The sequence below is a fragment of the Phacochoerus africanus genome, chromosome 11, assembly GCF_016906955.1.
Source record: "Phacochoerus africanus isolate WHEZ1 chromosome 11, ROS_Pafr_v1, whole genome shotgun sequence".
Taxonomy (NCBI): domain Eukaryota; kingdom Metazoa; phylum Chordata; class Mammalia; order Artiodactyla; family Suidae; genus Phacochoerus; species Phacochoerus africanus.
The window spans coordinates 120,939,050-120,953,889 of NC_062554.1; the positions used below are offsets into that span (position 1 = coordinate 120,939,050).

The 14,840-nt window shown below is 35.2% G+C and overlaps 1 protein-coding gene across 4 annotated transcripts in view; it reads left to right on the top strand.

Annotated features, from left to right (window-relative positions):
• Positions 1-14,840, top strand: part of CEP350 (centrosomal protein 350) — a 156,549-nt gene that overhangs the window by 33,811 nt on the left and 107,898 nt on the right. For all 4 annotated transcript variants that reach the window (XM_047751751.1, XM_047751753.1, XM_047751752.1 and 1 more), the window contains 6 exons: positions 601-714; positions 5,458-5,604; positions 6,863-7,521; positions 8,279-8,400; positions 11,666-12,726; positions 14,409-14,559. In XM_047751751.1, coding sequence (XP_047607707.1) covers positions 601-714; positions 5,458-5,604; positions 6,863-7,521; positions 8,279-8,400; positions 11,666-12,726; positions 14,409-14,559 — 2,254 coding nt within the window. The remainder of the gene's footprint in view (positions 1-600; positions 715-5,457; positions 5,605-6,862; positions 7,522-8,278; positions 8,401-11,665; positions 12,727-14,408; positions 14,560-14,840) is intronic.

The window sequence follows — 14,840 nt, forward strand, 5'->3', positions numbered from 1 at the left end:
TAAAGTACATTTATTCAGATCCGTTAATTGAGATTAATTTTTAAATTTATGTGTGTAGTCAGTATATTTCTCCATGTTGAAATTTAAAAATCAGTGAGTAGTAATTTATAAGTGAAATTATTCTGACATTTTTCACTAGCATAATCATAAAAGGGCCCAATTTAGGAGTACTGAGTATTTTGCAAAGTTTTATTCTAGAAGTTCATAAATATCTCAGTTAAGTAGCATTTTTTAATGAAATAGTAATCTATGAAAGTGCTTACCTCTGAGATTTTAAAAATGCTATGATCCTGGCTTGGAAAGCATTGCTGTTGTAATTTCTTCTAGTCTGTGAAAATGAAGTGAATTTTCTCAAGGGTTTCCTGGGGAAAAAAAGCAAAAAACAAAAACAAAACAAAGAATCGGAGTAATGGTGATCTTTAGACCTTTCTATAAGAGGACTTGTTATTGTAGCTTTTCAGTCATAGAAATAGCATCAGTGAAGTTTTCTCTCTCCCTGTCTGAACCATATACTTTATACAGATTTTTCATATTAAGGGGAGAATGAGTGGATAGGTAACAGTTGTTGTAATATTTGCTATAAATGTTTCTGTTTTTCAGATGATGGCTCTATGAAAGAGAAACCTGCTGAAAAAACTAAAGAGAAGAAAGTGGTCAGGCCAGTACGAAAAGTTCAAAAGGTAGCACAGTTGTCAAGTCCAGAATGCAAAACAGGTTAGTTTTCTCAATATTAGGCCCATCCTCAAGTTACACATTAGTGAAATAGCATCTACATGGAAATAAATGTTCTCATTATAGACACATACAAAATTCAGTATATTTCATGTATCTTTATTTTGTATATGTGTGCTTTATTGAGGTATAATTGACAGAGTAGTTGGTACATATTTAGAATGTATAGCTTGATATGTTTTCATATATGTATATACTCATGAAACCACATGTTCACCATGATACTGAACAATGCCCTCCATTTTTTCTGTCATTATTTTTAATAAAATTAACCAAATTAAAGGTAATGATTTTTATGTAGTGAACTTTTATGTACAAAGGGATGGCTTAGGACTGTAGCTAAGATCCTTCACTTATTCTCAAAAGAGTATAAATGTTACATAAGAGAAGTATGACAGTCCATGTCAGTAGTGGTCAGGCTGAATTCTGAATAAATCAAGATGGGAAAAAAGGGAATTCCCTAGTTCTGTAGTGATTAACATTTCAGGCTTGATACAGATTGCTTGAACTTATAACCTGGCTCTCTTATGTCTAGCTTTGTTCCTTTGGTAAACGAGTTGTCTTGGTTTTCCTATGTAAATGGGAAGGCAGTATTTTTCTCGCAAGTTGTTGTGAGAACTAAAATAGTACCAAAAGCACTCAATGTAGTATTTGGCACATGTTCATCACTCACTTGTTGGGTATAATTCCACTACAACTAATGATTATTATTCCTAGCTATACTGCACAATGGCTATTTAGTATGTCATATTTAAGTCAATGAATAATTTGGTCCGAGAGAGAATGGAGAAAGTTGGGAATTTGTCACTTTCAGTTTGGAGACATTCATACATTCATTCACTATGCAAACTTTTTTTTTTTTTTTTTTGCTCTTTAGGGCTGCGCCCATGGCGTATGTAGGTTCCCAGGCTGGGGTCTAATCGGAGTTACTTTTGTCGGCCTACACCACAGCCACAGCAGTGCCAGATTCAGGCCGCTTCTGTGACCTACACCACAGCTCCTGGCAATGCCAGATCCTTAATCCACTGGGCGAGACCAGGGATCGAACCTGCAACCTCATGGTTCCTAGTCAGTTTTGTTTCTGCTGTGCCACAATGGGAACTCCCACTATGCAGATATTTTTGAGCACTTGCTATATGTGAGGCACCAGAGTATTCTAAGCGTAGGCAATACAGTGGTAAGCAGAATGCACATAGCCCCTGCCCTCCTGGAACTTACAATCTTGTCAGGAAAACAGTATCTATGTAGTTATAATAAAGTATAATGAATGTAGGGTAGGGAACATAGAAGGTCTTATGGGAACATAGAACAGTAGTGATGGGGCACTGGTTTTTGACCAGATACTTGTTTTTCTGGTCATGGACTCATCAGGAGTGGCAAGTGATATGTTTTGAGACCTCTTTGTTAACCCTTGATGTCATACGAGAATGACCTTGGTTATATACAAATCAATAAGATTTGGTAGGAACATGAAAAAATATATATATGAACATGTATAAAATAAACTAATTCTTGGATTTAAAAAAAAGTATTTTTCATTTTTTTTCTCTTTTTTGGCTACCTTAAGGCATAGGGAGTTCCCAGGCCAGGGATCAGATTTGAGCTGCAGTTGTGACCTATGCTGGAGCTGTGGCAGTGCCAGATCCTTTAACCCACTGTGACGGGCTGGGACTCAAACCTGTATCCCGGCACTACAGAGATGCCACCCATCCTGTTGCACCATAGCAGGACCTCCTCATGTAATATTTTTAATGTAATAGTAGTTGTCAGGGGGCATAATTTGAAATGAATTACTACGACTGCTATAACTTATAAACATTGATCTTGGATTGTGTTTATCCACTTTTGTGGTAATTCCCATGTGTGTACTGTGGAAGTAACTGAGGCAGAGTGTCATTAAAATGTGCTAAGCCTATATTAATAGTTTATCTGTAGTGAAAGCCCTCTTTTTCTACCAAAAACTGCATGAGAATATTACAGAAAGTCAGAATTGAGAAAGAACACCCAGCATATCTGGAAGCTAGTATATGCAAATAACTACCCAGCGTGTTGATGGTGACTTGCTCTTGATTCAGAAAATTAAGCTGAAATTGAAGAGCAGCCTGTTCTCACATTTTCCTTAAGAACACAAAATTTCTTATAAATAGATTGAGCAGTAGACTGAAAACTTTTTAAATATTTTAGATAGACTGTTTAAGGTGCAAAAAAATTTCTAAAGGAAATAGCACACATTTATAATTCATTTTTTTAATAATAGATGTTTTCATTAGAATTATACTCCCATTTAAACTTTTAAAGCCCCTTTAAGTGAAATTCTAAATAGAATTTTTAGAATTTATATATACAATAAAATTGTATCACAGAAAGCTTAAAAAATAGAAGAAAACAGATAAAAATCACTGCCCTTACTTAAACGTACTGTTTTGTGTAATACCTTACAGTAGTTTAAAAATCATAATAGTATAGTAGGTGATTATAATCATTGTATACATAAAATTTTATCTTTATTAATATCTTAGTACAGGAACATTTCTGTTATTTCTTACAGAAATTGCCGTTTGAAGTGGCCACACAGTACTCCTTCTAACAGAAACATTGTTTAACTAAGTTCACTATTCAGTGTTTAGGTTACTTCTGATTTTATTAAAGAAAAAAATTATACAGTAAACATTTTCCTTTATTTTTTTCCTTTCTATTGGATACATTTCTGTTACTTGGATTATTTGATCAAGGGAAATAAGCCTTTTGAGGGTCCCTGACATGTAATACTATGTTGTATTTTTTTTAGATGAAAGTATATCCACTTATATTTTGATTAGCACTGTATAAGTAGAGTGATTTTTTTATTGTAATTTTACCAGTTTGGGCTATGAATATAAAAGTATTTTTCCTAATTTAATTAGGTTTAAAGTGCTATGTCATTATTTTCATTTCCATTACATTTCTTTTTTTTTTTTTTTGTCTTTTTGCTATTTCTTTGGGCCGCTCCTGTGGCATATGGAGGCTCCCAGGCCAGCGGTCGAATCGGAGCTGTAGCCACTGGCCTACGCCGGAGCCACAGCAACGCAGGATCCGAGCCGCGTCTGCTACCTACACCACAGCTCACGGCAACGCCGGATCGTTAACCCACTGAGCAAGGGCAGGGACCGAACCCGCAACCTCATGGTTCCTAGTCGGATTCGTTAACCACTGCGCCACGACGGGAACTCCCTCATTTCCATTACATTTCTTAATAGACACTTTTATATATTTGTTTTCAAAAGTGATTTTTATTTTGTAAACTGTCATGTCATTTTTTTGTTTTATGAAGTTATCTGTTTTTTCTTTTGTTCTTTTTTAGGATTTTTTTATTAAAGTATGGTTGATTTATAATGTTCTGTCAATTTCTTTCTTTCTTTTTTTCTTTTTAGGGCTGCACCTGAGGCATGTGGAAGTTACCAGGCTAGGGGTTAAATTGGGAGCTACAACTCCTGGCCTACATCACAGCCACATCAGCGTGGGATCCAAGCTGTCTCTGCAACCTATGCTGCAGCTCGTGGCATTGCCAGTTCCTTAACCCACTGAGTGAGGCTGGGGATCGAACCTGCATCCTTATGGATACAAGTCAGGTTCTTAACCTGCTGAGCCACAAAAGGAACTCCTGTTCTGTCACTTTCTTCTGTATCATCTGTTTTGAAAAAAACGGTCTAATTTTAATTTTTTTACAATCTGAAACTAATAAATGAAAAGTTTTTCTCAATAAACAGCTACATTTGTTGGAATATAATTTTATTTTTATGAGCTTTTATAATGACATTTTAAAACTATGATATTGGCTTTTTGAATGCCATTGTTCTATGCAAAGAAAGTAGTGTGTGGTTTTGGTATATGTCTGTAAAATATTATGTGAAATTCCCTGCAGTACCATCCTCTTCAAAGGTTAATCACTCTTACTGTTGTATGTTTCCTCAAAATTTTTTTCTATGCTTAGCTTAATCATTTGTTCATTCAGCAGACATAAATTTTACTGTGTGTCAGGTACTGTGCTATTTTTGGTAAACACTTACAGTTAAGACATGTTTTTGTTCTGTGCCAAAATTGTTAGATTCAGTGCCCTAGTTCTTTAGCTTTCAGAAATCATTGATATTTGGAACTTAATTTTCAGAGCATTTTACACTTAGTATTTGAGGTATGTGGGTATATTAAGATTTAAACAAACAGTTAATTGATTTTGGGAACTTAAATTTAAAAATATAATTAGATTATAAACCTTTTGATTTTGGTATAAGATGAGCAAAAGATTAATTACAAATACCTGTATGGTTGAATAAGATGTACTTCTTAGAGGTAAAATTTAAGTTTTAAATTCAATCCTATATGTATGCATATATATATATATTATATATATATATATATATATGTATGTATGTATTTATGTATTTTTTTTCTTTCTTTTTTTTTTTGCTATTTCTTGGGCTGCTCCTGCAGCATATGGAGGTTCCCAGGCTAGGGGTCTAATCGGAGCTGTAGCTGCCAGCCTATGCCAGAGCCACAGCAACGCGGGATCCGAGCTGTGTCTGCAACCTACACCACAGCTCTCGGCAACGCTGGATCATTAACTCACTGAGCAAGGGCAGGGATCGAACCTGCAGCCCCATGGTCCCTAGTCGGATTCGTTAACCACTGTGCCACGACAGGAACTCCTATTTATATGTTTTTTTATTATTATTATTTTTTATTTTTTAGGTAGCAGTCATCTGATAAGTACATCTTCTTGGCGAGATGGGCAAAAATTAGTAAAGAAAATTCTGGGACCTGCACCCAGAATAGAGCAAAAAGAGCGAAGAATAGCATCAAGTGATAGAAGTGGAAGAGAAAGAATTACTAAATCTGGTGAGTAATTACATTGTTAAATTATCTCAGTCATTAAAATTGTTGTGAAAAGCAACTAAAAGTTGCTTGTCTAAATACTTCAAGAGGTGAAAATACTTTTTAAAGAATGCTCTAAGACTTTGTTTTATAATTGAGAATGTAGCTCAAAAAAAAAAAGTTCTATTGGGCTTGCCTGTGGATAATTTCTTTATATGGATGTTATAATAATCTTTATTAAGAATTCTTCTTGTGCTATATTAATTTCAGCTGTCATTATGAATAAATAGCAAAGCACCATTTAATCAAATCTTATTAGACTTTTAGGGACCTTTAGAGAATCAGATCTGTCTGTCTTATCTCTGAATACACAAACACAGGTTAAACATTCACAAGGTTGAATTTTTTTTGTTTGACAGATGAGGAAACAGGCCCTAAGAGAGAAGTGATTTTTCTTCTGGACATACATTCAGTGGGTGGCAAAATTTGATCTAGATTCACAGCTCCCTAGTTTGACTCTGAAATCCATTGCTTTTCTCTTTTTGAAATGCTTTGAATGCTATTTGAAGTAACTAGTTACTTTTTCATGAACTCTAACTCAGGGAAATGAAATATAAATACCTACAAGCCAGTTTTCCTTTTCAGTAGCAAAAACTTGTCTCAGTTAATTTGAGCTTCTGGAATGGATTCAGTAAGAAAGGCAATTTGATATGTAGAAGTCAGTATATATTTTGTATTTGCTCTTCTTTCATCTAGCTTAGAAATAAATTCACATGCATTTTCAATCTAAATTTAAGCCACATCAACATTTAGATGATAAAATGATTGTTTTTCTATATATATATATATATATATATATATAAAATATTTGCTGTTACTCATTGGAGAGTTGTGGCATCCTAACATTGTTGGCTTTTTATAAACAGCTGTTTGGGGGTTTGGGGAGGGAAAGAAATAATAACATTAAATATGCCTATGGGAGAGAAATGGTAATTCTGTGGTAATAGTTAATTCACATCAATAGCAAGATCTATCCTTATTTCAGAAATATAAAAAAATGCAGTTTTTAAAAGTGCCAAGGAAGTATAGTTTCTAAGAATATTGGTATTCTTCTTGTACTGTTTTTCTTTCCTTCTAAAATATTCTTTATAAGACTTTATAGGATATTCGAATTTGAGTTTAAGATGAAGTGAAATTCCCTAATTTTCTCCTTTGTGCAATAAATTTTAGGAGTGAATATAGAATTTTAATACATCATTAACTGTTAGTCATACTTTTGCAGGAGGTCATGTTGGAAGAGCAGAATCAGATCCCAGATTGGATGTTTCACATAGACATCTTCCACGAAACTCAGAACGTTCTAGAAGTAGAGCTCGGTCAGAAAATAATGTAAAGAAATCAGCCCCACCTCTTCCAGATAATAAACAGGAGGAAAATGCTGCCTTAAATAAGGACTTTTTACCTGTTGAAATTCGTGGAATTCTTGATGACCTGCAGCTGGATTCTACAACTCAGGCTACTAGGCAAGAGACGGGAGAGTTACCGAATCAGAAGTCATCAACATCAATACAAGCTCCTAGGAGTCACAGCCCAATAAAAAGAAAACCTGACAAAATAACAGCTAATGAAGATCCACCTGTAATTTCCAAAAAGCGCCACTATGACACAGATGAGGTACGACAGTACATTGTTAGACAGCAGGAGGAAAGGAAGAGGAAGCAAAATGAAGAGAAGAAGGCTCAAAAGGAGGCCACTGAACAGAAGAACAAACGATTGCAGGAGCTCTACCGGAAACAGAAGGAAGCCTTTACTAAAGTAAAAAATGTGCCTCCTCCTGAGCCATCAGCAGCTAGGCGACTGCAGGAAACTTATTCCAAATTGTTACTAGAAAAGTCATTGCTTGAAGAGCCAACTCATCAACATATTACACAGGAAACACAGGTAATAAATAGTGACAAAAATACAAAAGGGAGTAATTCATGGTTAGAAAAACTCACTTGCTATACTATTTAAAAATTATTACTTGTAATATTCAGATGTATGCTCAGACAGTATTTATAGTAATGATGGTCTTTCATGAAGTTGATTTTTATGCAGAGTAATTTGATAAACATGATTGAAAATAAGTGTTCAGTTTATTTCCTAGAGTGATTGTTATTGATCCATCTCATTGTTGTTATGTCCTTGCCTAGTTTTTATTTTATACTTAGCAAATAAAGTTAAACTATGTTAATAATGAAAAGCTTTATTTTATTTGTGCTGAAATTTGAGAATATCCTACTTTAGTGTGCCAATTTTGGGAGTATTGCTGTTTTTAAGGATAATAAGAATAGTATTTGAGTATGTACCATGTGCCACATATTATTTTAAAGACTTTAGGACTTAAGTGTCAATAAATCCTCAGAACCCTGAGAAGGGGAAGTGCTACTGAAAAAAACTGAGGTTTAGAAAGAGTATTGCTTCCTCCAGATTATGCATTTACCATTATTTGCCCTTGTTGGATTTGAGGTGTAATTTTGCTGACAAATGTAATGGCTGTTTTTAAGACAAACTAAATTTAAATTGGTTTATTTGAGAGAAAAAAGCTCCTGCACTTTATGATCTTTTAAAGTTGAAGTGACATAATACTTACTTTCTGTGTTCCTTGAATATGTCTTTGTGATGGCAGTCAGATAAATTTGATGTCCTTTTCTCCTAGACCAGACCAGGGTATCAGCCATCTGGAGAATCTGACAAAGAGAACAAAGTACAGGAACGTCCCCCAAGTGCATCTTCCAGTAGTGACATGTCTTTGTCAGAACCTCCACAGCCTCTTGCAAGGTAAAAAGGGAAGAATGAAAGATGGTTAAGGTTCTCTCTTTTCTTGATATTTAATATAGTGGTCTATGCTCAGTGAATTTTTTTAATTGACCTTCTGTGTGAATGGAGGTTTATTTAGAAATTGGTTAATATCCTCGATGGGTACTTAAGTGTGGAATAATCTATACTTACTGCATGCCCTATTCCCTTGTTCAGCTTTTCTGTTGTTCAATTTCCGGTGTAGGTGTCATTTCCTTCTGGGGGATCACCTGCACTTGGAAGCACTCTTGTCTTCTCTGACCTAAACCCATGATAAAAATTTGTTGGATAAATGAATCACTGTGGAATTAATATTTTAAAGCATTTATGTTGAATACTTTTTTTAATGATATTTTTTTATTTAGGCTGTCACTTATTGCTTTGAAACATTAATTCATTGGCACTCAGAAAAAGCAGATAAAAATCTTGGTAGGGTTGCCATCAAACTAAGAGAAAAGGCTAGAAATACATCAGTGTGTGTTGGATAATTTTTAAAAGGCATTTCTGTATTTATTACTATTCAGAATTTCTTCATATGACTCAAATCAACAAATCTTACATCTTAAAAACTAGATTTAGATGTGCATATGAATACATGGACAAGGACTTGGGATTTGATTTGAATTCAGATTGGTGATTGAAGGCTATTTTACTTAAAATTAAGAAATAATTTTTTTTGCTGTAATATAGTGTTTGCAGTAAAGTAAAACATAAAAACTGTGCATGAAAGTTAAGAAGATGATTTTCAGATTATAATATGGTTATAAATTATACTTTGAAATAACCATTTTGAGAAAAGAAAGACTTTGAAATTCTTCTTTGAGAATGTATTTTCCGGTTTGGGTTAATACTTCTAGTCTTCTCACCCCCTTGCCACCCCACCGCCCCAAGAGAATAACAATATTGATAAAAATAGCTAACATTTATTGTTTGTTAGGTTTCAGGCACTGATCTAAGTACTTTGCATGTATTATTTTATTATTTATTTAATCCTTGTAATTCTTTGAGCTATCTCAGTAACTTTATGCTTAAAAGTACAGGATTTCTTTTCTCTTCATTTTCCATCATTCTCCATTAGCTAACTTGAAAACTCCAAATTACGTATCTGACCTTGAGGCCTTGAAGAGCCAACTCATAAGTCACTTCACTTGGCTAGCAGAGTTCATTATTTCTTATCTGCACCCTCCTGGACTTTATTTATTTTTGTATTAATGCTTATGACGTCATATTGTAGCTGTTTATTAGTCTCTCATCCCTGCTAGCTCTTCTGAAACTGAAGAGTAAGAATTAAGTGTTAACTGGATTAAGTCTTTCCATTTTTGTTTACCGTCACCATACAACCTGCCAGAAAATTGCCGTTCTGGTTACTTGAATTTCAAGATCTTGGATTTTTACTCAACATTACCTTTTTATTTATAATTTCCTTTGTATTTCTGTTAGTGCCAGCTTAGTTTGGGCTAATAACCTCACCCCTTTTTTACCTTTGTAATAATCTATATTCTGTGGAGTAGAACCTATTCACTAGTCTTCCTTTATTCTATTTCCATAGCAGTCCTTACATATAAAAGACTGCTACAGCAAAACCTCCAACCAGCCCTTTCATGACATGCTTTTCAGTTCCCTTATCACCTTGGTTACCCTTTTCAAGATGACTTTTTTGAACTTAATTGGTAGAACTTCACATTTATTCATGCTAGTTTGGTTTAAGTTTGCAACCTGTCTAAATAACTTTGACTCATAATTTGATAATTTGTTGGGTTAGCCACACCTCCCAGCTTTCTGTCATCTATAAATTTGATAAGCATATCTTGATGTCATCCAGAAGTAATGGACAAGACCAAGGACAAAACCTCAGGTTATTTTTTCTAAGGATCTTCTTTTTTCCCCCCCATTTTTGGCTGCCCTACAGCATATAGAGTTCCTTGCACTTGCCAGCTGTGGCAGTGCAGGATAAAGATCTTAATAGTTAACACCAGCCTTTAATCATTGTGTAGTATTCCTTAATATACAGAGTGTCTGTAGTCTGGAAATAAGTGAATTGTATAATGTCATCTAAGACAACTTTATTCTGTTTCTAGACTTTATGGACACCCTATCCTGTATTGTATATTTCTTATTGGTACTCATAGTTTCTCATTGATACTTGTTTGGTGTTCATCAATTTTTCTAAGAGCTAGATTTTATTAATCTCATTTTTTTAGTATGTACGGTGTTAAACATAACTGGCATTTATTAAATATGTATTGATTACAATAATATCATGCCTATAACCTTAAGCATTTCTCTCTTATATAACATTATTTTTGTATGTGTGTATGTATGTATCTATCTTCTATCTACCTATCTACCTACCTACCTATCTATTTTTTAGGGCCACACCTGCAGCACATGGAAGTTTCCAAGATAGGGGTTGAATCGGTATGATCCTAGCTGTGCCTGTGACTTTCTCCACAACTCATGGCAGCGCCAGATCCTTAACCCACCGAGTGGGGCCAGGGATTGAACCCACCTCCTCATGGATACGAGTCAGGTTCATTACCACTGAGCCACAATGGGAACTTCCTGTAACATTATTTTTAAAGGGAAAAGTAGAGCCAATATTGTAAAAAATGTTGCCCACAGAGTTTTAAAGGTTATAATGCCTTCTCTTTAATTAATTGCTTTAAAAAATATATCTTAGTTGAAGAAAGCAGCTTATAAAACAGTATGTATGATAAGATTCCTTTTTTTTTTTTTTTCGTCATTTTAGGGCTGCACCTGCAGCATATGGAGGTTCCCAGGCTAGAGGTTGAACTGGAGCTGCAGCTGCTGGCCTACGCCATAGACACAGCAATGCCAGATCCGAGCTGTATCTGTGACCTACACCACAGCTCATGGCAGTGCAGTATCTTTAACCCACTGAGCGAGGCCAGGGATCAAACCTGCATCCTCATGGGTACTAATCAGATTTGTTTCTGCTGAGTCACAACGGGAACTCCAGGATTCCATTTTTGTGATGATAACAAAACCAAAAACAACGTACACATAGAAAAATGTTTGGTGAGATACAGTTCTGAATGAAATAATAATGTTGCCTCTTTCTCATTGTTTATTATGAGTGATCTTTATCCTTTTTATTCTTTGTCTTCCTTTTTTTTTAAAATTAGCTGTGCATTACCCTTATAATTAGAGAAAACAAAACTTGAAAAAAATGTGGCTTAGTTATGAGGTCCTGTGTTAACTAATGTATTGTGACTTTCATTTCCAGAAGGGACTTGATGAATCCTACATGGATGCAGCCTGACAGACTGAGTCCAAGAGTCCTTCATTCTCAACCACAGCCTCTTGTTGGAACAGCAGGAAATTTACTTTCCCATCTCTTGAGTCTAGAGCATGTAGGAATTTTGCATAAGGATTTTGAATCTGCGTTACCAACTAGGAAGAATCATAATATGGCTTCAGGACCATTGACTTTTACACCTCAGCCATATTTGACCTCACCAGCTGCTCATCCAGATGCCTTGTTAAAACCTAATGCTGGCCAGTATAAGAGTAAATTGGATCGTATTGAAGCCTTGAAAGCAACAGCTGCATCTTTGTCAAGCAGAATTGAAAGTGAAGCCAAGAAATTAGCTGGGGCTAACATTAACTATGGCTCAGTATGGAACACTGAGTATGATGTGCAGCAAGCACCCCAAGAAGATGGACCTTGGACCAAGGCTATAAGTCCACCTGTGAAAGAAGATGCAGAAGATATCTTCTCTGCTCGAATTCAGAAGATGCTGGGAACCTGTGTATCTCATGCAACTTTTGATGATGATCTTCCTGGTGTAGGCAACCTTAGTGAATTTAAAAAGCTTCCTGAGATGATTAGACCTCATAGTGCCATATCAAACTTCAGAATGAGATCCCCCGGTCCCAAACCAGCAGGGCTGCTGGCACAGTTGTGTAAGAGGCAGGCTGACTCTTCTGGCTCTGATATGCAAGCTTGTTCTCAAGATAAAGCCAAAGTGTCCCTTGGTTCCAGCACAGATTCAGTCAGTGAGGGGCCTCTTCTTAGTGAGGGGAGTCTCTCTGAAGAAGAAGGAGGCCGAGATGGACGGTCCCCTTTGAAGTTAGCAGAAATCTTAAAAGAAAAGGAATTCTGTGCTGAAGAAAGAAATGCTTATGAACCTATCAAAGAGTTTCAGAAGGAAGCTGAAAAATTTTTGCCACTCTTTGGGCACATAGGTGGTACACAAAGCAAAGGACCATGGGAAGAATTGGCAAAGGGAAGTCCACATAGTGTCATTAATATTTTTACAAAATCGTATAAGTTATATGGAAAAGGTGAGAAAAATGACTAAGCTTCATAATATTGTATATTATCTTAAAATAAATTATTTCATAACTGTACAAAATAATACTTAATACAAATTTTTATTGTTCATTCTGAGGTAAGAGAGATTTATTATTGTCCAAACTAGTCCAAATCATCTGCAAGCTTCAACTAGAGTATTGTAATTTAATATTTAAAATTGTATTTTTCAGCTAAAACAATAGCTGATTGGTAGTTACAGAAATTTTGGTCTAATTTAGAGAATTTCATAGGTGATGTTCACGATTGGTACGTATCAAGTGTATAGTACATTTTCTGTGACCAGAGTTATATATTTAGATGGAAAAATACGTATACTTCCTAAATACAGTGATTTATATGTGAATCATTGGGAATATAGTGGTTAAGAATTGAGGCGGCAACTGTAGTAACATTTTAATATAGAAACAAATCTATTACTCTTTGTCAAAATTAATTTTAAAAACAGATTTTGAATAGTAATGTAGCTATCTATGTATTTGAGTCTTGAAACAGTAATTTCTAAAGGTCCCTTCTTATCCCCGAAATGCTGCAGCACAGCTTTACTTTTCTGTGATGGGCTCAAATTCCTTCAAGTCCCTTTCTCTTTGCTTCCTGCCATGGGTGATTTATACTATAACCTTAGAATTCCCAGGTTGGAGAGAGATTGAGCACTAAGTCAGCTGTGGATACTGTGGTTTTTTAATTTCCATTCTACATAGTGAACAGTTTATCTGACAAATGAATTTCATCTGTTCATCTTATGCTTAATTGCGTGTAAATTACATTTTTCTAGAGTTCATATTTAGCCACTTCATTATGATCTTGTCCAGACCTGTATGTGATATTGATCTCTTTTGTTTAATACTTACTTCTATAGGTGGTAATTTTAAAGTTCTTTGGATATTAAAGTTCTTTTGATGAAAGCGAAGTGCTTTTAAATCAACACCCTCAATTGTTTTTTATAAGAAAATTGGATTTGTTCCTAAATCCTCTGTTACATTTTCATTAAAATACTATAGTACACCGAAATATTTAGAATTGAAATGATAAATTATCTTGGATTTGCTTCAGAGTAATCTTTGGGGGAGTTACAGGTGGAGAGAACAGGAAGTTTAACTGAATCTAGATTGATCATTTATTGATAATTGTTAAAGCTGAGTGATGCAATGCATTGATTTCATTATATGATTCTCTCTACTGTCATGTATGTTTGAAACTTTCTCTAATAAAATGTTAAAAGTGTATTGTTAGATAAAGGCATTTCCATTGTGGCTCAGGGGGTTAATTACCTGACACAGTGTCTGTGAGGATGTGAGTTCAATCCTTGACCTTGCTCAGTGGGTTAAGGATCCAGCGTTGCTGCAAGCTTCGGCGTAGGTTGCAGATGTGGCTCTGATCTGGTGGTGTTGTGGCTGTGGTGTAGGCTGACAGCTTTAGCTCCAATGGGCCCCCTATCCTGAGAACTTCCATATGCCTCAGGTGCAGCCCTACAAAGAAAAACAAAAACAAAAATGTGTTGTTACACATAGCGATAACTTGAAAAGAAGCACTAATAAAAGCAAGCTAAAATTTACCTAAATCCGTGTTGCTAATCACAGTGTTGTAGAATGCTTTGCTTGTAGTGTTAAAAAAATTTTGTTTTAAAACACATTTCAATTGTTACTTTTGACAGGATTTGAAGACAGGTTGGAAAGAGGAACATCAGTATCGCGGCCTTTGAACACCATCACAACCCCTCTAAGCAGCGTTTCATATGAAGATGATTTTGTCTCCTCTGCAGGGAGTGGGACTTTGACAGAAAAAAAGTCAGCTCTTGAACCCAAGTAAGATGTTAACAATATGGAGTAAAATCCGAAGAGTGAGGAAAATGTACAAGTCAGAACTATGTTCTGAATATGTCAAGTTTTGGTGGTTTAAAGATAATGTAGAGGCTGCGTAGCATAATGGTTATTAAGAGCATGGGCTCTAGATTGAGACTGTGATTTAAATACTGCCTCTCCTGATTATAGCTATTTGTCTTGGGCATATTGGTTAATTTCCTTGCACCTCATTTTCCTTATCTGTTAAATATTCACTGAAATACAAAGGGCCTGGCACATAATAA